This window comes from Nannospalax galili, unplaced genomic scaffold (assembly GCF_000622305.1).
Source record: "Nannospalax galili isolate Female #2095 unplaced genomic scaffold, S.galili_v1.0 scaffold406, whole genome shotgun sequence".
Classification (NCBI taxonomy): Eukaryota; Metazoa; Chordata; class Mammalia; order Rodentia; family Spalacidae; genus Nannospalax; species Nannospalax galili.
Genome location: NW_008357033.1, coordinates 4,078,751 through 4,106,418, shown reverse-complemented (window position 1 = coordinate 4,106,418; position 27,668 = coordinate 4,078,751). Strand labels below are relative to the sequence as shown.

General features: G+C 44.7%; 1 protein-coding gene and 1 long non-coding RNA gene across 8 annotated transcripts in view; one reads left to right on the top strand and one right to left on the bottom strand.

The window, feature by feature from the left end:
* The window catches only part of Mtmr14 (myotubularin related protein 14), a 53,388-nt gene extending 31,146 nt beyond the window's left edge, over nucleotides 1-22,242 (bottom strand). For 5 of the 7 annotated variants that reach the window (XR_003847267.1, XM_008854832.3, XM_008854834.3 and 2 more), the window contains exons 1-5: nucleotides 21,961-22,242; nucleotides 19,217-19,365; nucleotides 6,440-6,548; nucleotides 1,837-1,912; nucleotides 1,445-1,505 (exon numbers count right to left, since the gene is read on the bottom strand). Coding sequence is in view for 6 of the 7 variants with exons in the window: in XM_008854832.3 (XP_008853054.1) it covers nucleotides 1,445-1,505; nucleotides 1,837-1,912; nucleotides 6,440-6,548; nucleotides 19,217-19,365; nucleotides 21,961-22,116 (551 nt within the window). In the remaining variant the exon portion in view is untranslated. The remainder of the gene's footprint in view (nucleotides 1-1,444; nucleotides 1,506-1,836; nucleotides 1,913-6,439; nucleotides 6,549-19,216; nucleotides 19,366-21,960) is intronic. The other 2 variants (XM_008854833.3, XM_017794819.2) reach the window with 2 other exon arrangements.
* A 70-nt stretch (nucleotides 22,243-22,312) lies between these two features.
* On the top strand, nucleotides 22,313-22,757 carry LOC108490023. The gene is made up of 2 exons (XR_001872073.2): nucleotides 22,313-22,443; nucleotides 22,669-22,757. It is a non-coding gene; the product is annotated as an uncharacterized LOC108490023 (long non-coding RNA).
* The last annotated feature ends 4,911 nt before the right edge of the window (nucleotides 22,758-27,668 follow it).

The following is a 27,668-nucleotide window of genomic DNA, read 5'->3' as shown; positions in this document are numbered from 1 at the left end:
CAGAGCCACTACATCAGTGCTAACGGGAGAAACGGGGGATGGCAAGGCACCCTTCCACAAACTGAGCCACACTGTGAAGCAGCTGATCCTACTAGGGTGTTCATGTGCATTCCAGAGATGCCTGATGCCACTTAAAGACTTCCCATGAGGTACCAACCACACAAAGGAGAGTTATGCCCTGTAGGCCTGTTCTTTAAAAATCATTTGAAAGGGGGTTGAAAAAGTATTAACTAGCTCATTTTTTTTTTTCTTTAAAGGGGTCCAGTGGTACATGTCTATAATCCCAGAACTTGGGAAGTAGTGAGAGGAGGATCATGAATTCAAGGTCATCCTTGGCTGCACAGCAAGTTTGAAGCCAGGATGGCCTACATGAGATATTGTCTCAAAAGTTCAAAATATAGGGCTGCAGAGATGGATCAGTGGTTAAGGGTACTGGTTGCTCTCGCAGAGGACCTGGGTTTGATCCACATGGCAACTAACAACTGTTTGTAACTCCAGTTCCAGGAGATCTGACACTCTCTTCTGACCTCTAAAGGTACTGCACAACATGAATGCACTTACATACATGCAGGCAATACACTCATAAACATAAAATAAAAATAATAAATAAAACTTTTTTTTTTGGTCTTTTTGAGATAGGGTCTCCCTGTACCCTGCTGTCCTGGAACTCATTATGTAGACCAGGCTGGCCTTGAACTCACAGAGATCCGCCTGCCTCTGCCTCCCAAGTGCTGGGACTACAGGCATGCGCCACCACGCCTGGCTAATAAAACATTTTTAAAAATTCAAAATATAGCTAGGCGTGATAGTATACGCCTTTAATCCCAGCAATGGGGAGGCAGAGGCAAGCAGATCTCTCTTGAGTTCCAGGCCAATTGGGGCTACAGAAAGACCCTGTCTCAAACAGACCAAAAGAAAAAGAAAAAAATAAAAATGTAGAGCCATGTACGGTGGTTTTATGAGACCACAATTCAACTGTCACATATGTGCATATACAAATAAAAGAAAGTATGTATGGGTCAAAATGCAGTTGTGCGACTTCCAGTTGCTACAGGAGGACTGTACCCCTACCCTGTACTTCAGTGATAAATGTGCTATGTACGTGACACCTGGCAGCCCGGCTGCATACTAGACACTGTGAAACCAATGTAGACAACTGGTGCCTACCTTAGACCTGCAGTACAGAAACCCTGAGATAGTGATGTGCTGTGATCCTGGCTGCAGACTGCTGTGGTAGTCGACAGTGTTGGGATGAAGCTAATGAGTGGACTTCAACAGTGCTCTTTCCCGGATGTGGACTTGGGATGTGGACTTGGGAGACAGGAGCAAAAAGTCAATCCATTCACCTAACCAGAAATGAATGTCCACTGCCAGAAGAACATGGCTGCTACCAGCCAGTCACCCATCCCCAACATGAGCCCGTCTACCATAACCCAGCACTGACCGAAGAGCACAGTCGTCCTCCGTGACATCCTCCACATCTGCCCAGGCATCATCTGCTCCCCCTGCCAAGAAACCAGCCTGTCAGCATCAAGGCTGGTAGCACAGGGCTCCACCCAGAGGTGTCCTTACCAGCCTCCTTCCCTGCGGGGCCAAGCACAAGTTAAGCTGACCTGCCCCTACCCCAGGGGTAGCCCTCATATCTCCATTAGCACTACATGCTCATCTGTCCGGCAGTCTGCTTTACCCCTCAAGTGAATGCCTGGTTCCTACTGAGAGGAATACCCTGGTCTCCACCCAGACTGCTCACACATTCTAGTCACATCACTGTGGCCATGGCAGGGCTAGTCCCTATGACTAGGTTCTTAATGCTAGAAAAGGCTGTTCAATATTCACCTGAGAAAAAATAGTTGTATCCAGAGCGTCCGTACAGCTCCCCCCATCCAGCCAGTGTGGCCGACCTACAAATATGCTAGGAGACAAAGAACATTTTCAGAGTCAGATGGTTTCTGAAGCATGCAGACTGAAGGAATGCATGTAGCTCCTTACCAGCACCAAGGCTACCACAGTCAGCCCAAAGGAAGCCTAGGACTTAGCCTGTAGCCTCTATCAAAGGGTCTGGCTCCCAAATTCAATGGGAATTCAAATACTACACTGTTACTATGTATCATGTGCTGGGCACAGTACTGTTAAGTGACACCAGCTTCTCACTGAACAAGGCCATAGGAAGGTATGGCAGGCAGCAAGGATCATTGCTATTTCATGGATAAAGAAAAGGAAAGCTGTCCTAGGGAGGTTAAGAGATGTAAAGAGTCACAGAATGGGGACAGGCTGGGAACTGATCCAAGCCCACCTACCTCTAAAGCCGTGTGTTTATTTTTTGAACTTTTTAGCATAAAAGGAAGCAAGCAACTTTTAAATAGTGAGAGGCAATTAAAGGAGAAATATTTTGGGGTTTTTTTTTTTTTTTTTTTGTCTTTCAGAGACAAGGACTCTGTAACTCCAGTTGGCTTAGAACTCGCTACATAGACCAGGCTGGCCCCAAACACACAAAGATCCACCTGCCTCTGCCTCCCAAGTGGGGGGCTTAATTTTTTAAAAGGAAATTATTAAGGCAGGCATGGTTATGTGTGGCTGTATTCCCAGTATAAAAGCAGAAGCAGGGCCATCAAGAGTTCATGGCCAGCCTCAACTACAGAGTGGGTTTGAGGTCAGCCTAGGCTTCATGAGACCCTATCTCAACAAAACAAAACAAAACAATCAAGGACACATAGTAGCTATCAAGGACACATAGTAGCTATCATTGGATTTTTTTTTTTTTTTTTTTTGCAGGGGCTGCTAGAGATAGGATCCAGTGCCTTCTACATGCTAGGGAAATGCTCTACCACTAAACTAAATCCCCATCCTCCTTGCTTACTTTTACTTTCTTCTTCATCACAGAAGGGATAATTCTGAGAGTTTAAATTCTAAAAGCCAACAACATCTTTTTCTTTAAATTTATTATCATGAATCTGTACATGATGTGTGGACGTGTGACACAGCATGTACATGGAGGTCAGAGGACAACTTTATGGAGTTGATTCTCTTCATCCATGTTTATGTGGGTTCTGGGGATTGAAAGCCTGTCTAGCTTGTGAGGCAAGCACTTTCACCTACTGAGCCATCTTACTGGCCATGAACTACGTATCTACTTTAAAAGCTGTACCTTTAAGTAAACAGTATTCACTGAAATCAAGCAGTGTTAGAAGAATGGAAGATGTCTAGTGACAGGGAAGCAAACCAACCTAGTTTATCTGAAGACTGGGAAAAAGTGCCCCATTAAGTTAGAGAGCAGGGAACCATGAGGCAACAGAGCAGATGAAGCATACTTCTGAATGGGTCACACAATCTGGCAGTCTAAGTGGGTCTCTGAAAGATTACAAAATGTTGTCTATAGTGTCCTCTTTATCTTCCTATGAGGTAACAGAAGAAAATAATTTGTTGTTGCAGGAAAGGGGAACCACTAGGTCAGCTGTCTGGTTCTCTCTGCAAATGAGAAGCAGGTAGAAGAGAAGCATCCTGGGCATCACCCAGGGCAGGCTGGGTGCTATCCTGTGCTGTGGCCTATTCATGTATCTGCTCTCCCCATGCTTCAGTTCCAAAAGTGCTGTTTTGTCTCCCAGGACCTTGCCAGGGAACCACTACTGTTTCCACAGTCATTATCTTTCCACAGAGCATGCATTTGTATGAGACTGTCCCAGAAGCCCATGGGAAAGGACTAGGGCTGGGATCCTGCTGGTCTAAGCAGCATACATTCTGGTGGGGGCCCCATCACTCTTTCTGGATCTAGCAGCATCTGAAAAATCTGTTGAAAATTGTTATGTTGGGTATGGTAGTATAGGCCTGTAATCTCCTATGCTCTCAGTATTGGGGAGGTGGATACAGGAGGATTGAGAGGTTAAATCTTACCTGGACTACAAAGTAAAATCTTGTCTCACAATAAAATAAAAGGCAATCAAAAGTAAAGTGCTTTTTGTATAAGCACGAGGATCTGAGTTTAGATCCCTAACACCCCCATAAAGAGCCAGGCATGGTATTGCAGCTAGGGCTGGGAAGTGGAGATAGGCATTTATCTTTGAGCCCACTAGCTAGCCAGCATAGTCAAATGGGTGAGCTCCAGGTTCATGAGAGAGGCTGTCTCAAAAAATAAGGCAGAGGGTTGGATTCCCAGTGCCCACATGGTGGCTAACAACCAACAACCTTGTATAACTCCAGTTCCAGGGGATCCAATGCCTCTTCTGGTTTCCATAGGCATTGTATGACATGGGTATACTTACATGCAGGCAAAATACTCATACACATGAAACAAAAAAAAAGATAGCAAGGAATTGAATAATTGAATAATGACAATGTTGACTCCTGGCTTCCAAACATACACATGCACACACATAGACACACTAAATAAACAAATGATAACCTTAGTGGCTCAAGCTTATAATCCTAGCACTTAGTAGAGTAGGTAAGAGTACTGAATTTGTTTCCTTGTTCCTTTTTTTTTTTTGGTGTTTTTGAGACAGGGTCTCCCTGTAGTCCCAGCTGGCCTAGAACTCACTATGTAGACCAGGCTGGCCTCAAACTCAGAGATCCAGAGATCTGCCTGCCTCTGCCTCCCAAGTGCTGGGATTAAAGGCGTGCACCACCATGCCCAGCCCTCCTTCCTTTACAGGCCTGATAAGCAGAGTGAATTTACTTGCTAGTATTTTACTATCAGCTGATTAAGTAGCTCTAAAGAGTCATCTGTTCCAGAATTTCAATCTGTTCTGGCATACAGCTAAAAAATAGTCCCAAATGGGAGAAAAAGGGGAGGTAGAGATCAACTCTAGGAAGTTAAAGACTCTATAAGGAAGGCTGAGGTAGGAGGAACGCGAGACTATTTTCAAAAAGGAATCAGGAGGGGCCTGGAGAGATGGCTCAGCAGTTAAGAGCATTGGCTGCTCTTGCAGAAGACCTGGGTTTGATTCTCAGCACCCACATGGTGACTAGCCACTGTCCATAACTCCAGTTCCAGGGGATCCAATGCCCTCTTCTGACTTTTGTGGGCTTTACACAACATGGGTACACTTATATACATGCAGGCAATACACTCAAACACAAAAAAATACAGCCAAGTGTGGTGGTGCACACCTTTAGTCACAGCACTCGGGAGGCAGAGGCAGGCGAATCTCTGTGAGTTGAAGGCCAGCCTGGTCTACAGAGTGAATTCCAGGACAGTGGAGCTGGGGATACAAGGAGACCCTGTCTCAAAAAGACCAAAATAAATTAAATTAAATAGAAAAAAAAAATCAGGAGTTGCTTGGCGTGGTATTTTCCAAATGCATTCAACAAGATTTCTTATTCATTGTCTTCAGACAAAACAGAAACAACAGACAGGACAAAGCTGTGCTTGGGTCTTTGTATAGGATTTCTCAGAGTTCAAATTACGTCAATTGATGCACACATGAATCTCTATCAGAAGTTTGGCTTAATCTAAGTATTTCTCATTGTTTGTTTTGAGACAGGGTCTTTTGTAGCCCAGGATGATCCTCAACTCCTTGATGCTCCTGTATCTACCTCAGAAGGTATTAGGATCACAGGCACACACCACCATACCTGGCTCAAGTATTAGCTCTCTTCTTGTGTAAATTTGGTTAAGTTTAGCCACTCTGAACCTTTATTTCATTTGGTGTTAAGGGAATATCTTTATACTAAGACAGTAAGCTGGGAAGGGGTGGTGGTAGTGGTGAAGAGATGGTTCAGTGGTTAAGAGCACTGGCTATTCTTGCAGATGGCCCAGGTTCAGTTCCCAGTATCCACATGGTGGCTAACAACCATCTGTAACTCCAGTTCCATGGGATATGATGCTCTCTTCTCACCTCCATGTGAAGTGCACAACACAGGTGTACTTACATACATGCAGGCAATACACTCATAAAATAAAAATAAATAAAATATTTAAAAAATAAAAGATAGTAAGCTAGGTAAAATGAGATACTATGGAGCCACCTTAACAGTACCCCTGAGCATATACACTGCAGGGGTCAAGATTTTTGTCTGCTTACATGCTGATAGATCTCAAGTCCTGAAACAATGCCTGTCACATCGTACACACTCAGTAAATACTTGGCTAATTACATGACTGAATAATGAACAAACAGTATTTATGTGATTTAATTTACTTTCTAAACCTATAATATACGTAGATTATTGTCTCCATTTTATAAAAGAATAAACTGAGGCCATATACAGGCAGTTTAGTTCTAGAACTATAGAGTAGATATACTCTGGTGTTATATCCCTTCCCTCCCCCAAATCATCCCTGAATCAGAACTTGTCTGTTTCTCTGGCCTGTTTCCCACACCAGTCACTCAGTAGCCAATTGTCCCATCCTTGGCTGGTAGAGAATAAAAATATCCTACAACTTGGCATGAAGTCAGCGGCCCAAAAAAGGGGGACACCAATTGTGCCTGCGGGCGGGCCTTACCTTGCCTTTGAACAGGATCACCGGGCAGACAAACCGCCCTCGGCACCTGGCCATCTTGCTGCGGTTGATGAGGTCTTGCAGTTTGCTCACCTGCACAGTACTCTGAAACCTAAGACACAGGCAGGAGAGGCAGGTCAGCCTTGCTCCTCAATGGACACTCATGTATGTGTGCTTATTCACAAAAGGGGTTTATATATATGTGTAAGTATTGTTACTGGAATTTTTTGTTTGAGCAAGGTCTTACTATGTAGGTAAGGCAGGCCTTGAATTCACCATGTAGCCCAGACTGGTCTTAAACTCACTATGGAATCTAAGTTGGCCTCAAACTTATAGCAATCCTTCTACCTCAGCCTACCAAGTGCTGAGATTACAGGCATGCTCCATCTACCATGCCAAATTTTGCTCACTGAAAATTTAGCAAATGCCATTACTCCTCAATTTTAGATTTTAATATATTAAGTTTTTCTGGGAAAAATGCTAATTATAGGTTCTAAAATCTAAGTGTGTTGGATAGCTTTAGTGTCAACCTGGGTTGAAGGAGCCTCCATTGGGGAATTGCCTTCATTGGGCTGGCCTATGGCCATGTCCATGGGGCATCTTGATTGCTGAGTGATGTGGGAGGGCCCAGCCCACTGTAGGTGGTGCCACCCCTGGGCAGGTGGGCCTGTGTTGCATAAGAAAGCAGGCTGAGCAGGGGCCAGGGGAGCAAGCCAGTAAGCAGTGTTCCTCCATGGCCTGTGCTCCAGCTCCTGCTTCCAGGTTCCAGCCCTGAGTTCCTACCTTGGGCTCCCTGACGAACTGTGACCTGGGAGCTGTAAGCTGAATAAACCCTTTCCTCCCCAAGTTGGTACTGGTCAGAGTATTTTGTCACAGCAATGAAGAGACAAACTAGGATACTAAGTCACCTTGATTTCAGAATCTTTACAATGAAAAAGATGGAAAAAAAAAAAAGTACTAACAAGCATGGTGGTACATGCTTGTAATGTCAGTACTCAAAAGGCTGAGGCAGGAGGATTACTGAAAGTCAAGGCCAGTCAGGTAGTATAACCCTATCTCAAAACAAAACAATAAAAAAGTAAGCTATATTAAAGGCATGGTATGTAAAGGCAGAAATATACACAGGACAATGCATACTGATTATGCCTAGGGTGTCCAGCATTTCACTTCCTAGGTAAGACCTGGTGCCCTGGGGACCCTTTGGAAACCTTACTAGGCCATTTCTATGGTCTTTCAGGGAGCAGGATATGAAGATTATGGGCCACATGGCTGTGATATCCAACCATCTTCAGTAGTTAAACAGTCAACAGGGAATGTTAGAATCTCAAGGATGACAGAAGCACTATCACGGCACATAACATACTGGATTTGGAAAGGGAATTCCTGGGCCTCGAAAGAGTACAGTTTAGAAATGAGCTTCAGTCAGGCATAGGGCACATATCTTAATCCCAACACTCAGAAGGCAGAGGTAGGAAGACTGTGGAAAATTTAAGACCATCCTGGACTACCCAGAAAGTTCCTGGCCAGAAAAGTCTACATAGTGAGACCCTGTGTCAAAATACCAAACCAGCTGGAGCTAGGAGTGTGGCATACACGAGCCCTTGGGTTCGACCTCTAGCTATGAATTCAAGGCCAGCCTAGGTCAATGTGAGAACCTGTCTCAAAAAACAACACCCCTCTCAAGAAAAAGCATACATATAAAACCCCAAAACATAAACCACCAAAGGAAATAAGCTCTAAATAACACTTCAAAAAAAAAGAAAAGAGGTGTGTGGGGAGGGTCACACTCATAGATCCCTCTATCAAACCTTAGAAAAAAACCTTACCTAACCCAGTCAGTACTTCTGGCAGAGAGAGACACACTGCATGTGCGTGTATATGTGTGTGTGTATGTATGTGTAGAAAAGAGGATCTGTGGTGCTTGCTGGCCAGCCAGTCTAACCAACTGGTAGATGCCAGGCTTAGTGAGAGATCCTGTCTCAAGAGTGGAATGTGACAGTAGAATTGGTGTAACCTCTGGCCTCCACAAATGCGCACGTGTGCACTTACACACATGCAGACAATACATTCAAACACATAAAATAAAAATAAATTATTATTATTTTTTTGGTCTTTTTGAGACAGGGTATCCCTGTAGCCCCAGCTGTCCTGGAACTCACTATGTAGACCAGGCTGGCCTTGAACTCACAGAGATCTGCCTGCCTCTGCCTCCTGAGTGCTGGGATTTAAAGGCGTGTGCCACCACACCCTGCTCAAATTATTTTTTTTTAAATTTTTATTTTATGTGTTTGAGTGCATTGCCTGCATGTATATGAGTGCACCCGTGCCATGCAATGCCTTGGAGGTCAGAAGAGGGCTTTAGATTCCCCTGGAACTGGAGCTAAGGACGTTTCGTAGCTGCCATGTGGGCGCTGGGAATCGAACCAAGGTTCTCTGCAAGAGCAGTCAGCGCTCTTAACTGCTGGCCATCTTTCCAGCCCCCAAAATAATTTTTTTTTTTTAAAAAAGAGCTCTACAGTGATCACTTAGAAGGAAGGCAAGACACCCACATTCCCTCCTTAAAAGAACTGAGCTTTTGGGTCAAGCCTTAGAGAACAAAGTTTAGTCTTTTCCACACCCTAATCCTTCTAGTGAGCCTATATAACCTCTCAGGGACACATGCACCTGAATATACGGTTTCAGGATGGGTAGGTCTGCTACAACCACATATCTATGATTCCTTCAAAGTGAACCTGAGTGTTTTTGTGGTTTAAAAAAAAAAACAAAACAAAATCAGCTGGGTGTGGTGGCTCATGCCTTTAATCCCAGCACTTGGGAGGCAGAGGCTGGTGGATCTCTGTGAGTGCAAGGCCAGCCTGGTCTACATAGTGAGTTTCAGGACAGCTGGGGCTACAGGGAGACCATGTCTCAAAAAGACCAAAAAACAAACAAACAATAAAACTCCCCAAAACAAAAACAAACAAAAAAAACCCAAAATCAAAATAGCCTTAAACCAAGAATGGTGGTACATGCCTGTAATCCCAGCATTTATGAGGCAGAAGTAGAAGGACTGCCACAAGTTCAAAGTCAGCTGCATCGACATAATGAGTTCCAGGTCATCAAGGACTACATACTAATACCCTGCCTCATAAAAATAAATAAATAAATAAATAAAAGCAGCAAAGCAGTCTTGGAAACAAAGTGGGCATGGTGGCAGATGCCTACAATCCTGCACTTAGGCGGTGAAGGCAGGAAGATCACAAATTTGAGGCCAGCATGACCTGTAGGAAAGACTGATTCAAAACAACCACAGAAAACCCCATAGAAACACCAAAAAAATCTACTGCTGAATTCTGTTTTGAGACAGGGGCTCATGGCCTCAAACTCACTATGTAGCTGAGGCTGGCGCCCCTAAGCCTCTTGCTTCTACCGCCCAAGTGCTGGAGTTACAGGTTTGCAACACCATGCCCAGCTCTCCCACTGCTCAATTTTTAAGAAAAATCTGTCTCTAAAGGTTCCTGATCCTAACCACTGTTTGAGACTACAATTACTACCAAAGGGAAGTGTTTGAAACTGAAGTAAAAAAAAAAAAAAAAAAAAATCAAGACCTTTGTATTCATGAATTCACAGCAACTGTGGTTGCCCACACACAGTCAAAATTCCAGCATGGATGGGGACTCATGAGGCCTCATCCCTAGCTGAGGAGCAATTGGCAGTAGATGGAAGGAGAGCCCATTTTCTTTAGGGGTATGGGCCCTGATAGGGTGTCCAAGGTTCAATAGATGGTTGCACAACCAAGCGTATATGGGCAGCAGTAAATGAACTCAGTGGGTTATTTTAAAACTTATTTGGGGGCTGGAGAGATGACTCAGTGGCTGCTCTCTGGCTACTCTTGCAGAGGAACTGGGTTCAATTCCCAGCACCCACATGGCAGCTAACAACCATCTGTAACTCCAGTTCCAAGGGGATCCAATACCCTCTTTTGTCATCCTCAGGCACTAATGACATGGGTGCCCTTACATACATGCAGGCATAACACTCATACCATAAAATAAAATAATAAACATTTAAAAAAATTTTATTTTACTTTTATGAGTGTTTTTGCCTGCATGCATGTAGGTGCATCACGGTGTGCAATGCCCACAGAGGCCAGAAAGGGCACTGAATCCCCTGGAACTGGAGCTATGGGTGGTTGTGAACCATCATGTAGATGCAGGGAACTGAACTTTGGGCCTGTGCAAGAGCAGCCAGTGCTCTTAACCACTGAGTCATTTCTCCAGCCCTGACTAAGTGGGTTAAAAAAAAAAGAAAGAAAAGAAAATGAGCCAGGCATGGTGGTGCACACCTGTAGTCCCAACACTTGGGAGGCAGAGGCAGGCAGATCTCTGTGAGTTCAAGGCCAGCCTGGTCTACATAGTGAGTTCCAGGACAGCTGGGGCTACAGGGAGACCCTGCTTCAAAAAGACCAAAAAAAGAAAGAAAAAAGAAAATGAGCTGGGCATGGTAGCACATGCCTTTAATCCCAGCACTCGGGAGGCAAAGGCAGGTGGCTCAAAAAGAAAAAGAAAAAGAGGACATGAAGTTGAGAAGGGGATACAGCAGGAGTGAGATGCAGTGGGAGGGGGTCTGGGAAGAGTTGGAGGTAGGAAAAGGGGTGGATATGAGCAAAATACGTTGTAAACATGGTATGAAATTCTCAAAGGATACATTTTACAAGTATTTTTAAAATATCATATGCCAGGCCTACTAGTGCACACCTGCAATCTCAGTAACTTGGCAGGCCAATGCAGGAGGATCCCAAGTCCAAGGCCTGTCTGAGCTTGAGTGAGTTCAAGGCCAGCATGGGCAAATTAGCAAAACTGAGTCCCAAAACATGTTAAAAAGAGGCTAGGGATAACAGCTTAGTGGTATGCCACTTGTCTACCATGTGTGAGCCCTAGGTTCAATCCTGAGAACCTTATTTAAAAAAAAAAAAAGGGTGGGAAGAAGGGGTATGTCTTCAAAGAAAAGCCAGGGTCAATAGTTTGATGAGTTTGAGAGAAGAAAAATTCAACAAAACAAAGGGGTTATTCCTCCCTTGGAACTCCTCCTTCTCTTAGAGGCACTTTTCACTTTTTTCCTCTGTAAATCAATATTCACTTTGCAACAAATAAATTTTTATAAAAGGGTATAAAAGGATTAACACTTTCCATAGTATATTGTTCTGTGAGGTCTGATTTAAGATGTAATTTTTGTTAAGTAAAATGTTTTTCTTATGGCAAACCTTAAGAGGCCAGGGTGCCTTTTCCAAGTGCCCAGATACAGGATGGCACTGACTCACCAGCAAACCCTGTAGCTCAGAAGCCAGATACTACTGCCCTGCCTATAACAGAAAAAGGCACCTCAGGGGGCTGGAGAGATGGCTCAGGAGTTAAGAACACTAGCTGTTCTTGCAGAAGACCAGGGTTCGAATCCCAGCACCCATATGGCAGCTAACTGTCCGTAACTCCACTTCTAGGGGATCCGACAGCCTCTTCAGTCCTCCCCGGGCACTGCACGACACAGGTGCACTTACCTACATGCAGGGAATACATGCACACACACACACACAAAAAAAAAAATATTTTTTAAAAAGGCACCTCAATCTAAGACACTTGATCCTTTTGAGACAGGGTCTCCCTGTAGGCCCAGCTGGCCTAGAATTCACTATATAGACCAGGCTGGCCTTGAACTCACAGAGCTCAGTGGGCCTCTGCCTCCCAAGTGCTGGGATTAAAGGCATGAGCCACCATGCCTGGCCCCCCACTATCTTCTTAAACTCAGATTCCAACAATTCCAAACAGAACACAGCTCCCAGTGGCCCTCTTCCCACCTTTTCACATATATTGCTAGTACAGTCCAGCCACTTCTCAGCAAGCTCTCACCAGCAGCTCCCTTTGAACCCTTAACATTTTCAAATAGCATCCATGGGTCAAATATGGTGGCACATGAGGGGAGTGTAAACAAGTGGATCAGGAGTTCAAAATCAGTTGATCACACAGTGAGTTTGAAGTTAGCTTGGGCTACATGAGAGCTTGTCTCAACAAAACAGAAGAGCAGGGGGCTAGAGTGATGGTTTAGTGGTTAAAAGTCCTTTGCTGTGTAACCATGAGGACCTAAGTTCAGATCCGAGCACCCACATAACAAGCTGGGCACAATCTCACTGTGGAGAGCAGAGACAGTATTTCTGGGGCTTAGTGGCTGGCAGCCTAGCTGAAAAATGAGATGTCCAGGTTCACAGAGAGTAAGGTAGAGTGACAGATACTCACCCTTCTTCCCTAGCCTTCACACTTTGGCGTGGCACATGTATTCACCACCATCCCCCTGCATGCACTAATGCCATACATTTTTTTAAAAAAGGCCAGAAAAACAGAGCTGGTATGGTAGTGTACATTTGTACCCCTAGCTCTTAGGAGGTGGAGGTAGAAATGACAGGTGTTCAAGGTCAACTCCATGTGGAGATCAAGGCCAGACTGGGCTAAATGAGATTGCCTCAAAAACCAAAAACAGCCGGGCCACGGTGCTACATACATTTAATCCCAGCTCCCGGGAGGCAAAGGCAGGCAAATCTCTGTGAGATGGAGGTCAATATGGTCTACATAGCAAGTTCCAGGCTGGGTAGAGCTGGTGGCTCCTGTTCAAAAAAGATCAAAAACCAAAAGAAAGAAAACGAAACAAAAAATTACCTTCTGTAACTAACTGTAGGGTGTACATCTTCTTCTGGACTCTGGGAGCACCTGCACTCTTGTGCACCTTCCTCCACACAAAGACACAGATACACATAATAAAATAAAATCTTCAAAAAAACCAAAAAGCAACAACAACAAAAAAACAATAAAAATAAACCCGATTCTCCAGGTTAAGTTCTTGCATTCAGCAAACTGTAAAACTAATTGATGTGGTGGCCCATGTTTGAAATCCCATCATTCAGGAGGCTAAAGCAAGAGTTCCAGACCAGCCTGGGCTACACAGTGAGACAATGTCTCACAGAAACTAAAACCAAAAAATAAGTCACCAAGATAGAGAACACACCAGCCAAGTATTTCCCTATAAAATTAGGGCTCTGGGTTAATTTTTGTTTTTTTAAATTAAAAAAAATTTTTTTTGACATAGGGTCTCACTGTATACCCCAGACTCAAAATCCTGCTGCAGACCCACCAAGTACAGGGATTATGTCTGGATTCTGAGCTGTGCTTTTTTTTTTTGGTCTTTTTGAGAGAGGGTCTTCCTGTAGCCCCAGCTGGCCTGGCACTCACTATGTAGATCAGGCTGGCCTTGCATTCACAGAGATCTGCCTGCCTCTGCCACAAAGCACTGGGATTAAAGGCCTGTGCCACTGTGCCTGCTTTCTGAGCTGCCTTTTAACATAAGGACACTGGTGTTCTTAAGTTAGCTAGTGGTTAATTTGCCTGGTTCCCCTACTCAAAGAAACAGTTCAGTTTGTGTTCTCACTAGTTCCTGTTTTTATTTTCATTATCACTTGCCAATGAACTGTCTGGCATATGACCCTCAGACTCCAGTAGATTTAAGCTTACATATTTATGCCTGCAATATGCACACTGACATTTCTGCAAGATGTGACTGAGTGGGGAGATTTCATTTTTTTCTTTATTGTCTTTTTTTTTTTTTTTGGTCTTTTTGAGACAGGGTCTCCCTATAGCCCCAGCTGTCCTGGAACTCACTATATAGATCAGGCTGGCCTTGAACTCAGAGATCTGCCTGCCTCTGCCTCCCGAGTGCTGGGATTAAAGGCGTGCAACACCATGCCCGGCTTTATTGTCTTTTTTTTTTTAAATTTTTTTTTTAATGTGTATCAGTGTATTGCCTGCATGTAGATAAGTGCACCCATGTCGTGCAATGCCCATGAGGGCAGAAGATGCCGTCGGATCCCCTGGAACTGGAGTTACGGACAGTTGTTAGCTGCCATGTGGGTGCTGGGATTCTAATCGGGGTCTTCTGCAAGAACAACCAGTGTTCTTAACCGATGAGCCATCTCTCCAGCCCCTCATTTGGTATTTTTTTAATGTGGTGTTGGGGACTGAATCTAGGGCTAAATCTCTAGCCCCTCTTGTGGTACTTAATTACTTGACTGGATTTTATTCTTCATGGTTATCACTTATACACAAAATTATCTACAAAGCCCAATGTGGCAAAAATGACTATAATCCCAAAACTTTCCAGGCATAGGCAGGAAGTCTGGGGTGCATAAAAGGAACAACCAGCCTAGTTTGGGAATGTGGCACTGGTTCAGGAAAGCTTTCCCTAAGAATTTATGTCACAACAATATTTTCTTCTCTATTTAAAACTAGTTGTTTTATCATTATTTTACTTTGAAAAAAAAAAAGAGGGGGGGCTGGAGAGATGTCTCAGCAGTTAAGAACACTGGTTGTTCTTGCAGAAGACCTGGGTTCGAATCCCAGCACCCACATGGTAGCTAACAACTGTCCGTAACTCCAGTCCCAGGGGCTCCGACAGCCTCTTCGGACCTCCACGGGCATTGCACAACACGGGTGCACTTCATACACGCAGGCATAACACTTATACACACAAAAAATAAAAATAATAAGCCAGGTGTGGTGGCGCATGCCTTTAATTCCAGCAGAGGCAGGTGGATCCCTGTGAGTTCAAGGCCAGCCTGGTCTGAAGAGTGAGTTCCAGGACAGCTGGGGCTACAGGGAGACCTTGTCTCAAAAAGGCCAAAATAAATAGATAAAATAAATAAAAATAATAAATAAAAAAATTTTTAAAAAAGAGACAGGGTCTCCTGTAGCCCCATCTGACCTGGAACTCACTATGTAGACCAGGCTACCCTCAATCTCACAGAGATCTATCTCCAGAGTCCTGGAATTCAAGGCATGTGTCACCATGCCTGGCATTATTATTTTACTTTTAAGTTTACTTTTTATCTGTGTTTATGTGAGAGAATGCAGGTGCATATGTACCATAGCGTGTAAGTCAGAACAATTTTGGGAAGTTGGTTCTTACCTTCTACCTCTTAAATTTTTATTTATTATTTTATTTTATGTGTATGAGTGTATTGCCTGCATGTATGTGAGTGCACCTGTGTCATGCAATGCCACAGAGGTCAGAAGAGGGCTTCGGATTCCCCTGGAACTGGAGTTAAGGATGGTTTGTAGCAGCCATGTGGGTGCTGGGAATTGAACCCAGGTCCTCTGCAAGAGCAGTCAGTGCTCTTAACCGCTGAGCCATCTCTCCAGCCTCTCTACCTCGTTTTTGACAAAGATCCTCTCCTGTTAGTTTTGTTGCTATGCTGGTCCATTCTCCCTTCCCACCTCATTAGAGTGGTGCTGGAGTTACAGATGTGAATTCCCACATTTGACTTTTTTATGTGGGTTCAGGGGATCGAACTCAGGTTGTCAGGGCTGACTGAGGAGGGCTTTCACCAGCTGAGCCATCCTGATGGCTCTGTTTTAATTTTTAAGATGATTTCAGACTATAGCCCAGGCAGGCCTGCAACTCACATCAAACCTTCTGTCTCAGAGTCCTGAGTGAATTGGCACTCCTGGAGTCCATGGTTTTAATATTATCCGTTGTACCTCACCTGTACTTCCTTAGCTCTGGCTCTCTGTAACTGCTATTGACTGCTATTGCTTATGTACTGGTCTCTGTTATGCACCAGGCCTACTGGTAAGGCTTTCACCTATGTGGTTTGCCACTGGATTCTTAGGGTCTACCACACAGAGGAAATTCAGTGACCACTCATGCACAAACCATGTCTTAACTGTTCAGAGAAAACCCTCTGGCCTTCTTGGACAGACGATGGATAGATTTGGAGAGGTTCATTAACTAGACCAAGCCACTTCTTAAATCTAGTTATTCCATGCTTAACTTCTTCTTAGTGTCATAGTAACACTTAATTCAAATATATAAAGCAGTAAACAATTGCATTTCTTCTTATCCATTATACCCAAGTTCTGTTCCATTCAACAAATAGCACCTTCAGGGGGCTGGAGAGATGGCTCAGTGGATAAGAGCACTGGTTATTCTTTCAGAAGAGGCAGGTTTGAATCCCAGCACCCACATGGCAACTAACAACTGTCCATAACTCCAGTTCCAGGGGATTTGACGCCCTCTACTGTCCTCCACAGGCACTGCATGACATGGGTACACTTACATACATATGTAGGCAAAACACACATTAAAAAAAAAAAAAAACCTCTTCAATATAACTTAAAGGTCTTGCAAGGAATGAAAAGTACCAATTCCAAAGCACGGCACAATGGCATGTACCTGTACTCCCAGTTATTTGGGAGGCTCAGGCAAGAGGATTTAGAGCTCAAGGTGAGCTTGAGTAACTTAGCCAAGATCTCATCTCAAAAAGCCAAAAGGCTAGGGTATGTAGCTGAGGGGCAGAGTGTTTGCCTACCACGTTCAAAGATCTGGATTTGAACTCCAGCACCACAAAAGATGTAACAAGACCAAATTCCAATACCCTCCTAGGGTTGCATAGTGGTCCTTTCCTGGAAAGTGAGCTCCTCATAGACAAGATGTCATTAAAAGAAGCAAAGGCAGATAGTCATTCAGTTTATTGTCCCAGATACCTTGGCCAATGGCAAGATGCCTCTCTGAGCTTTGACTTTTCTCTCTATAGAATAGGGGTGATACTGTCTTTTTCACTGGGTGACTGCAGGACTTAGCCTGTGAAACCCTAACACCTGCCAACCCAGCAGACAATCAACAAATAATTTTTCCCTCTCTCTAAGTGTCTCATGTAGTTCAGGACTATTGCAGACTCATTATGTAGTTAATGACCTTGAAAAAAAAAACAAAACTGCACATTTTTGTGTGCATGTGTGAGTAGGTTTGTATATGTCACAGTGTACTTGTGGAAGTCAGACAAAAATTTGTGCGAGTCAGTTCTCTCCTTCTATCATGTAGGTTCCAGGAATCTAACATTTCATCAAGCTTGGTAGCAGGTGTCAGCCATCTCACTGGCTCCGACCTTGAACTCTGATCTTCCTGCCTCCAGCTCTAGAGAGCTGGAATTATAGGCATGCATCACCATGACCAGTGCTAAGTTATGCCAGTGCTAAGTTATGCTAACCAAGCACTCTAAAAACTGAGTTACATCCAGAGGCCCTAGTTTCCTTCTTTTGAAGAACTAGAACAAGCACTGAACTTGTTTCCTTCAGGACAAGCAAGGCTGAGCTCTTCACATTGTGCTATTGAGGCTGGCCTGCAGACCTGAGAGCTTGTTAGAAATCTTGAATCTTGGCCCACCCCTGAAGTTCTGAATCTGATTCTGCAATATAACAAGATCCACTGGTGAGTTGCACACAAAGCCCAGGTGCTGAGCTGAGTTTAATATCAGAATACAAGCAGGGCACAGAGACATGTGCAAGACTGGAAAAGTGGAAAGAGCAAAGAGGAAAAACCTCCCAAAACTCTTCAGAAAGTGCAGTTTGAGCAAGGCATAGAGGTGCACACTTTTGGTAAATGTAAGCAGACAGTTCGAATTCAAGGCCAGCCTTGGTTACATATAGGGGGAAAAAAAAAGGGAGAGGAGGAGGAGGAAGGAAAGAAACCATAGCTGATAGGATTATAAACTGGAAGGAGGAGCTGGGAAGAGAACTGTAACAAAGGGGCTATCACCAACTCAGTTCTTTAGACTTAGAGATGCCCAGAGAAAATGGGATGCAATTTCTAGTATCCCCACTTCACAGGTAAGGAAACCAAGGCGTCATCCTTAAACTCTTCTGCCCAGGCTGTTATTCTGCTAAGCCTTCTATGGCTCCCTGCAGATGACTATGGCATCTAGAGAGTTCTGCGAATGTGGAAACTGGTTTAGAAAGCCCAAGAGGTACCCCAGAATTTGTGCTCAGGGGTTACTGACAGAAACCACTAACACCCAAATACCCAAATATGGCCCAGAAGCCCATACTCCTTGGCCTGATAATTAAGATCTGACATGAGCAGGGTGGCTCATGCCTGTAATCCTAGTACTTAGGAATTTTCATATTTAGGCCAGGATGGACTACATAGTGAGTTCCAGAACAGTCTAAGCTACAGAGTGAAACCTTGTCTCAAAAAGTAAACAAAACAAAACAACAAACCAAACAGAGGTGGGGGGCAAGGGAAAGAAAGGAAGAAAAAGACTATACAAAAGCTAGTCCCTAAGGAAAGCCGGGCGTGGTGGTGCATGTCTTTAATCCCAGCACTCCGGAGGCAGAGAGGCAGGTGGATCTCTGTGAGTTCGAGGCCAGTCTGGTCTACATAGTGAGTTCCAGGCCAGCTGAGACTACAGGGAGACCCTGTGTCAAAAAGACCAAAAAAACCCAAACAAAACAAAACAAAAAAAACCTCTTAAGCCTGTCTTGAGAGCTGGCTTGGCCGGGGAGGAAGCAAGAGGATCAGAAGTTCAAAATCATCCTTTGGCATAGTGAGTTCAAGGCCAACCAGGGCTGTATGATACCTCATGTCAACAACACCCCCTGCCCCAAACCTGTCTTGACATGTCAGACCTTCTACCCACACTCTCTAAAGACAAAAAATGAGGGCTCTGAAGTTGTTCAGAGTTGAAGTGAGATATCAGCTGTCCTAGATCAATGAGGTCTAATGTAGGAGTGAAAGAGAAATCCAGGGCTGTGACTCCCTATGCTGTGCCACACTGCCAATCCAACTTATCAAACCCTGAAGTAAATAAAGATGCCAATAAACTCAACACTACCTGGGGAAAGAGAGTCTGCCCTGCCCAGCTACAAAATTTTTGGCTCTGGGATAAAATTTTAAGGCTGACCCAGACATGCATACTATGATGCTCACGTGTCTTTCTCCTTCTCAGCACTCTCATACTCCAGGAACACGATGTGCCGGGGGTAGTGGCCGCAGATATCCCCATTCACATTTGGAATCACGCTGAAACAGTAGTCACGGCCAAATAGCTCCAGACATCTCTTCTCAATGCGTTCAACCTGCAGAGGAGACTTGAGCATGAAGAAGATTCTTGGGTCTGAGGGTGAGAGTTAAGTGACCCATGTCATGGAGAGGTCACTAGGAGTTAAGTGACATGTGCCTTTGTGATTATCATTCAATGCTTGGAAGACTGAGGATTCTGGGTCATGGGCTCTTCATGTTCATTAAATCATATGTGGTATGCTTCAGGAAGGTTCCTGAATCCCCCTCAACACTTTGTGTAAGACTATATGCAATCTGCATTGGAGAGAGTCTACGATTCATAAAACATAAAACCTTTTTCTAGGTGTGATATCACATGCCTGTTATCCAGCACTTTGGAGACTGAGGCAGAAGGGCTGAGAAATTCAAAGCCATCCAAGGCTACATACTAAGACCTTGTTTCAAAATACAAAGCAACAAGAACCCTTGCCTTGGGTTACTATAACTAGCACTAACCCATTATGTTTTTATGACATGAGATTCTTCCCTATTCCACAGCCCCAGTCTACTGGTCAGCCAGGCACGGTGGTACACACCTGCAATCTTAGTATATGGGAGGCTGAAGCAGGAGGATGTCAAGTTTGAGGCCAGTCTAGGCTATATATACCAAGACCCTGCCTCCACAACCCCTAGCTAAATAAAGACCTGCTAGTCAGTATAATCAATAGAAGGTGCAGACAGCTGCTTCTTTACACACCATCTGCTTATTAAAACAGAACACATGGCTTCCCCTAACATTGCTCTTCTTCACAGTTCAGAAAAAAGCCTATTAGAAAAAAAAAAGTCTATAACACATCAAGAACTTTGTAAGAGGAGCTGGAGAGATGGCTCATCAGTTAAGAATACTTGGTGTTTGGCTGGGCGTGGTGGCGCATGCCTTTAATCCCAGCACTCCAGAGGTGGAGGCAGAGAGGCAGGTAGATCTCTGTGAGTTCAAAGCCAGTCTGGTCTACTTAGTGATTTCCAGGACAGCTGGGGCTACAGGGAAACCCTGTCTCAAAAAGACTAGAAAAAAAAAAAGAGAATACTTGCTGTTCTTCCTGAGGACCCAGGTTCAATTCCCAGCATCCACATGGTGTTAATAACCCTCTGTAACTCCAGTTCCAGGGGACCCAACATCCTCTTCTAGCACCTTACATAAACGCAGGTAAAACACTCATATACATAAAAAATTGAAAAAAGAACTTTGTAAGAGATCATGAGGTCTGGGGAGGCGAGTCAGCTGTGGTGAAAGTCAAGTTTAACATATAACAATCTTCACAGATTTAAGAGGGAAAAGGGACCCATCAAAATCACTTACTTCCTATAACCACTTAAAAGACCCTCGTTGAAGTCTGGGTGATGACTCACACATGTAACCACTGCACTGGGAAGGCTGAGGCAGAAGGATCCTCAGTTACAAACCATCCTGGGCTACATAGTGAATTTGAGGCCAGGCAGAGTCACACAGAAAGACCATGCTCCTAAGAGTTCCTGCCTAGAAGGCACAAAGCACTGAGTTCAATCCCAAGCACTGCATAAAACAGGCATGATACACTTGTAACCCCGGTAATTGGGAGGTGGAGGCAGGAGGATCAGGAGTGCAAGACCAGCCTTGGCTTGGCTATATAAGGATTTTACAGCCAGCCCATCTGAGACCCGGTCTCAATGAACAAACAGTAAATTCTAGGGTCGACCCCTAGAAATTATGACTTAGGAGAGTCTAAGGGTAGAGCCAAAGAATTGTTTAAGAAGTATCCCAAATAATGCCAACCATACTCTGAAAGGTACTTGGTTATGTGGTGAGTGAGGATGCCCCACGGTTACTGGTCTTCCCTCTAGGTTACATCAGAGACTAACCAGAAGATGTCACATAAAGCATGTCCCAGCCTAGGCAACCTCCAGAGACAAACCAGTTTTGTGGCCCAGGATGGAGAAGAACCCCTTAGGAAAAACCTAATGTTAAAAGGGCACAGGAATGAGAAAGAGTAGAGTCGGCCAGTGCTGAGTGGGGTACACTTTCCAGCTCTGGTGATTAGAGGAGAGGGGAATCCCAGGTGGGTAAAGAAAAGGGGAACAGAGTTATTTTTTATAAACGGAACAGAAAGGGAGTGTAGGTTGTCCTCCTACTTTACAGGGGAAGGAAAGGGATGGGTTTAAGTCACGCTGACACCTTATAAGGAGGTGACAAGCTCAGCTGCTCTGCTGGTTCCGTAATGCCACGCTATTCCAGGCTCCTCATTCTGATCTCTGGTCTAGAGGAATCTCTTCCTCATTTTTACTTCGATCCCGGAGGTTTTGATCTGACAGCAACCCCTCTAGGCCCACCAAGTAGGATCCTCTTCTGGTTCCTCCTGCTGTAACCTTTGCACCTGCCCCGCAGATTCGACCCTTGACCTCGACCTCCAAACTTTCTTCAGGCAAAAGACCTCGTTCCTTGGTTCCCTTCTGAGTCTCGTTCCTCCTCTTTGGTTTTGAACCCGACTTTACTCTTCGGGTCCACAGCCTGCATAAGTTCCCTCTCTTCCACTGCAAGGAGGACCCCCTCCCGCCTTTCCTCCCAAGCCTGAGCTCAGTCTTCCCTCCGTAACTCCTCCGGCCAGGGCCCAGCTCGCCGTGGGTCTGCGGCTCACCTTAGAGCCGCTCGTGCCGCTGCCGTCCTTGGCCCGATACTGAGTCCGGGAGAACTCCTCCAGCAGCTCCCCGAGCCCCAGCTCCTGAGGCGGCGGGTTGCCAGAAGAGGCGGACGACCCCGCCGAAGCGGCGGCGGCGGTCCGAGCGCCGGCCATGCCCAACCGCGCGTCCCCTCAGGGCGCCTTCACCCGGCCCATGGCACCTGTAGGTCTGACTCTGGCTCTAGAACCTCGCGAACTGCCTCAGCTACCGCCTTCTTCTTCTTCCACTTCCGGCCCCGCCCCGCTTTCCGGATGTTTATTTCGGCGGCGACCAATCAGAGACCGGGACTCGCGTCCTGCCCACAATTCCCCGGCCCACCCCTGACGCGGAGCGATCTAAAGGGGCTTGCGAAGGGGTCGCCGCCACGCGCAGACGCAGCGCTCCGTCCCAGGGGTTTCCCCGCGGGAAGCTGGGCTAGACCATCGTGGCTGTCGACGGGGGTAAGTGGGAACCAAAAGGGACGGAGGAAGGAGCCAACGGAAGCCGCTACCAAAATGACAGTGGCGCCTAATAGTGAAACGGCATCTCATAGAGCACTTTTCTTCTGCTGCTCCTCACATCCCTGCGAATATAGTGTATTCTGTCATCGCCCCTATTTATTGAAGATGTTTGGAAACTGCCTTATTCTTTTTACTTTAAAAGGATTTTTTTTTTTCTTCTTCCAGCTGGTCTTAGTGGTGCACTCCAGTAGGCGAATACTGAAGAGGAGTTTGAAGCCAGGCCGAGCTGCACCTTAAAAAAAAAAAAACAAAAAAAAAAAAACATGGGCTGGAGAGATGGCTCAGTGGCTAAGAGCACTGACCCGGGGTCGCTTCACAGCATCCACATGAGGGCGACGAATCGTCTTTAACTCCAGTTCCAGAGGAGTCCGACGCCCTCTTCTGACCTCTGCGGCACTGCATGACACAGGTGCACTCACATACATGTAGGCAATACACTCATACACATAAAATAAAAATAATAAAATAGTTTTAAAAAAGTATTTCAAATGTTTGTAGAAATGTAGATAATATTATTATAATCCCTCGTGTATTTGTGAGCTGCTTTCAGTGTCGATCAACACATGATGCCAATCTCTCCTGCTTAATCAATCCTTCCCTGGCTAAGGAACTACTTTTTGTTTGTGTCAGAGAATTATTATCAGCCATGGCATTATTTTATTTATCTGTGAATGCTTAAGTATTAGTTTTTAATGGATCAGTTACAGAGGATCTCAAATGGAAGTCTGAAGATCCTGGAACTTGCATTTTCAGAAGCTGTGTTCTCTGTCTTCCAGATGTCAGTTTTTAGGAGGCAAGATCCAGGACATCAATTATTGTGTATCTGGAAAGAATTGTCCATTTGGCTATCAGTCTGCCAGTTGTCAGAGGTGACCATTTGGTGTGGTCAGCCAGCCTCTTGCTTAGGCTATAGCCTATAAGAAACATCTCAAAATGGAATTAGTGCTATCAAAACTCCGTTAGATTTTCAATTGTTATAACAGCAAAATACACATCACAACCCCTTGCTGACCATCAGTAACTCCCTCCTCCCAACTAGGTGATTTCTGCCCTGACTTCTAGTATAATAGATTAGTTTTGCCTGTTTTGAACTTTAGTCAAATACAACCACAACATGAACATTTTTATATTTGGTCACTTGTCTTTAACATAATGTCTTTAAGCTAGTCTAAGTGAGCAGGATGACACACACTTGTGATCACAGTGCTCAAGAAGCTGAGGCAAGAAGTTCAAGGCCAGTGAGACCCTGTCTTTCCATTGCTGTGATAAAAGCACTTACCAAAACCAACTTGGGGATGAAAGGGTTTATTTTATCTTACATCTCCCAGGTCACAGTTCATCAGTGAGGGAAGTCAAGCCAGGGTAGGAACTCAGGGCTGGAACTTGCAGGCAAGAGCTGAAGCACAGACCATGGAGGACTGCTGTTTACAGGCTTGCTCCCCTGGTCTGTGGTTAGCCTGCTTTCTTATACAACACAAGACCACCTGCCCAGGGGTGGCACTGCCCACGGTGGGGTGATCCCTCCTACATCACTCAACAATCAAGAAAATGCCCCACAGACAAGGCCACAGAGTAATCCAATAGGAAATACCTCAGTTGAGATTCCCTCTACCCAGGTATGTCAAGTTGAAAACTAAAGCTATCCAGCACAGATCCTATCTCAAAAAAATGTTCTGATGAATTATTTTATAGATATCTTTGGTAAGTCTATCAATCATCTATCATCGCTATCATATCTATCTATCTATCTATCTATCTATCTATCTATCATCTGTCTATCATCTATCTATCTTAGGTATATGCCAAGGAGTGAAACTGGAAGGCTTCATGGTGAGTTATGTATAATTCTACAAGAGTTTCCCAGTGGTTATGTTCATTTATGCTCTTTTCTATAACATAGGAGAGTTCTAATTGGTCTGCATCCTTGCTACCATGTGATGATTTTATTTTTGGTAGCTCTTTTCTTAAATTCCATTTAATTATTTGTGTGTGTTTGTGCCACAGCATGCATGTGGAGGTCAGAGAACAACTTGTAGGAGTCAGTTTTTTCTTTCTACCATATAGATCCTGGAAATCAAACTCAGGTCATCATGCTTGGCAACAAGTGCTTTCACATAATGAATTAGCTCAACAGTCCTAGTTTTAGTAATTCTGATGAGAATGTAGTGATATCTTATTGGGCTTTAACAATTCTTCCTTCTTCCTTTCCTCTTCCCCACCCCCCTCCCTTCCTTCTTTCTTTCAATAGGGTCTCCTGTAGCCCAGGATGGCCTGGAGTTCCCTGTGTAGCTGAGGATGTCCTTAAACTTCCAGTTCTCCTGCCTCTACCTCTTGACTAGATTACAAGTGTGCCCCACCTTTTCTGGTTGGTGCATGTCTGAAGAGCCTTAGGAGATGAGCCCAGGGCTTCAAGCATGCTAGGCAAGTACTCTACCAACTGAACTATATCCCCATCCCCCTCCTTTTTCTTTTAATTATGTAGACAGTTCTCACTATGTTGCCTAAACTGGCCCCGGACTCCTGCCATCCAGTAATTCTCCTGCCTCAGTCCCAAGATGGGACTATTGGGCAGGTGCCAACCCAGCCCAAGATCAACTTTATTGAAATCTAGAATACAGACAAGTGAGTACACCCACTCTTGTACCTGTTGATGAGTGTTGCCAATTACAAAATCCCTACCATCAAGATACTGAGCACTTGGATCACCCCAGAAACGTCCCTCAGTCCCCTTCCAGTTAACCTCACTCAACTCTATCCTCAGACAACCACTTTCTGTCACTGGAAGTTTCTATAAATGGAATCAGACAATGTGTGCTCTTCTGCATCTGGCTTCTTCAGCAGAGTTAATTTGAGTTTTAATTTACATGTCCCTGATTAATGAAGCTGATCACCTTTTCCAAATTTATGGCTGATTTGAACATGCTCTCTTGGGTGCTTGTAAATCTCTTTTGCCTGTTGTAGTTTCCTCCTCTGCCTCCTCTTCCTCTTCCTCTTCTTTTTCATTTGTTTTGTTTGGGGGAGTGGTGGGCAGAGCCTCACTTTGTATTCCAGATTGGCATGGAATTCACTATGTAGCTTAGGCTAGGCTTGACTTTTTGACAATCCTCCTGCCTCAGCCTCACTAGCGCTGGGATTCTGTGCAAAAGCCATCTGTGCTGGATAGCTTTAGTGTCAACTTGACACACTTGGGTTGAGGGATCCTCAATCGGGAAATTGCCTCTATTGGACTGGCCTGTGGCCATGTCTGAGGGGCATCTTCTTGATGAGTGATGTGGGAGGGCCCAGCCCACTGTGGGTGGTGCCACCCTTGGGCAGGTGGGCCTGTGTTGCATAAGAAAGCAGGCTGAGCAGGGGCCAGGGGAGCAAGCCAGTAAGCAGCGGTCCTCCATGGTCTGTGCTCCAACTCCTGCCTCCAGGTTCCTGCCCTGAGTTCCTACCTTGGGCTCCCTGATGAACTGCGTGTGACCTGGGAGATATAAGACAAATAAACCCTTTCCTCCCCAAGTTGGTACTGGTCAGAGTGTTTTGTCACAGCAATGAAGAACAAACTAGGACACCATCTCACACAGCTATGTATTTTCCTTATTGATTTATAAAAGACATTTGAATATTGTAGATATGAGTTATTGATGAATTACATGTATTATAGAGAGTATCTCTCATTCTCTGTGTTGCTATTACTATTTTCTTATTATTATGTGCATGTGCCTATGTGTACATGTATTATGGCATGAATGTGGCAGTCAGACAACAAATTTGTGGAGCTGGTTCTCCCACCTTTATGGAGATTCCAAGAATTGAACTTAGGTTTACTGTAAGGCTTCCTCAGCAAACACCTTTACTTTGAGCCATTTCAATGGCCTCTGGATTGCATTTTTACTCTGTGTCTATTATATTTTGATTTTCTTTTTTTAATTTTTAAAAAATTTTATGTGTATGTGTGTGTGGCCTTCATGTATGTGAGTGCACCTGTGTCGTGCAATTCCTCGGAGGTCTGAAGAGGCTGTCAGAGCCCCTGGGATGGCTCAGTGTGTAACAGTGCTTACTCCAAGCCTGAAGACCTGAGTTTAATCCCCAGAAGTCATATGATAAAAGGAGAGAACTGACTCCCAGCATGCACACACACACACACACACACACACACACACAAAATTAAAGAACCCAAGGTGTTGGATCCCCTGGGACTGGAGTTACGACAGTTGTTAGCTGCTATGTGGGTGCTGGGATTTGAACCCAGGTCTTCTGCAAGAACAGCCACTGTTCTTAACCCCTGAGCCATCTCTCCAGCCCCTTAAGGACAGTTTTTAGCCACCATGTGGGTGCTGGGAATTGAACCTGGGTCCTCTGCAAGAGCAGTCAGTGCTCTTAACCGCTGAGCCATCTCTTCAGTCCCTATATTTTGGTTTTCTGAAACAGGGATTGTTGTAGCCCAGGCTGTCCTTGAAATCACTAGGTAGCTGAGGATGAACTTGAACTACTGATTCTTTTGCCTTCACTTCCCAAACACTAGGATTACAGGTGTGCATCATCACCCCAGGGATTCTTTTCATTCTTTTAATGTATTTTTGGTAAAATGACACATTTTTTTTTTTGGTAAAATGACACACTTTTTTTTTTCCTTTTTTTAAAATTCAACAAGTGCCACTATCATTCCCTGGATGACCTCCAACTTGTATGGTCCTCTTGTTCCTGCCTCCCCGGTGCAGGGATTATAAGCATGTACCGCCATGCTTGACCAGGAAATTGATTAAGTACCATTGAGTTTGCTCACTTGTTTTCATTCATGTTGATTGTTTGTGTGACAAGATTAAGAAATCTTTGCCACTTAGGGATGTGGCTCAGCACTTGTTTAGCATGATGGAGATCCTGGGTTCAATCCTCAGCATCATAAAAATAAAATTATACACATGGGGGGGGGCTTTGCTTATTACAAGGTCCTAAAGATATTTTCCTGGGTCTTAGAGTGTAGCTCAGTGGTATGTGTGAGACCCTGGGTTCAATTCCTAGTGCTCCCATACACATGTACACATCCAGAAGATATTTTCCTGTTTTTCTTTTAGAAAAACATTTTGCTCACCTCCCTCTGCTTCCCTGGGCCTGCACAACCTGCAGGTCTCTCTCCAGGGTAAGTCGATCTTGTCCTCCCCGCCTTGACTCCTCCAGCC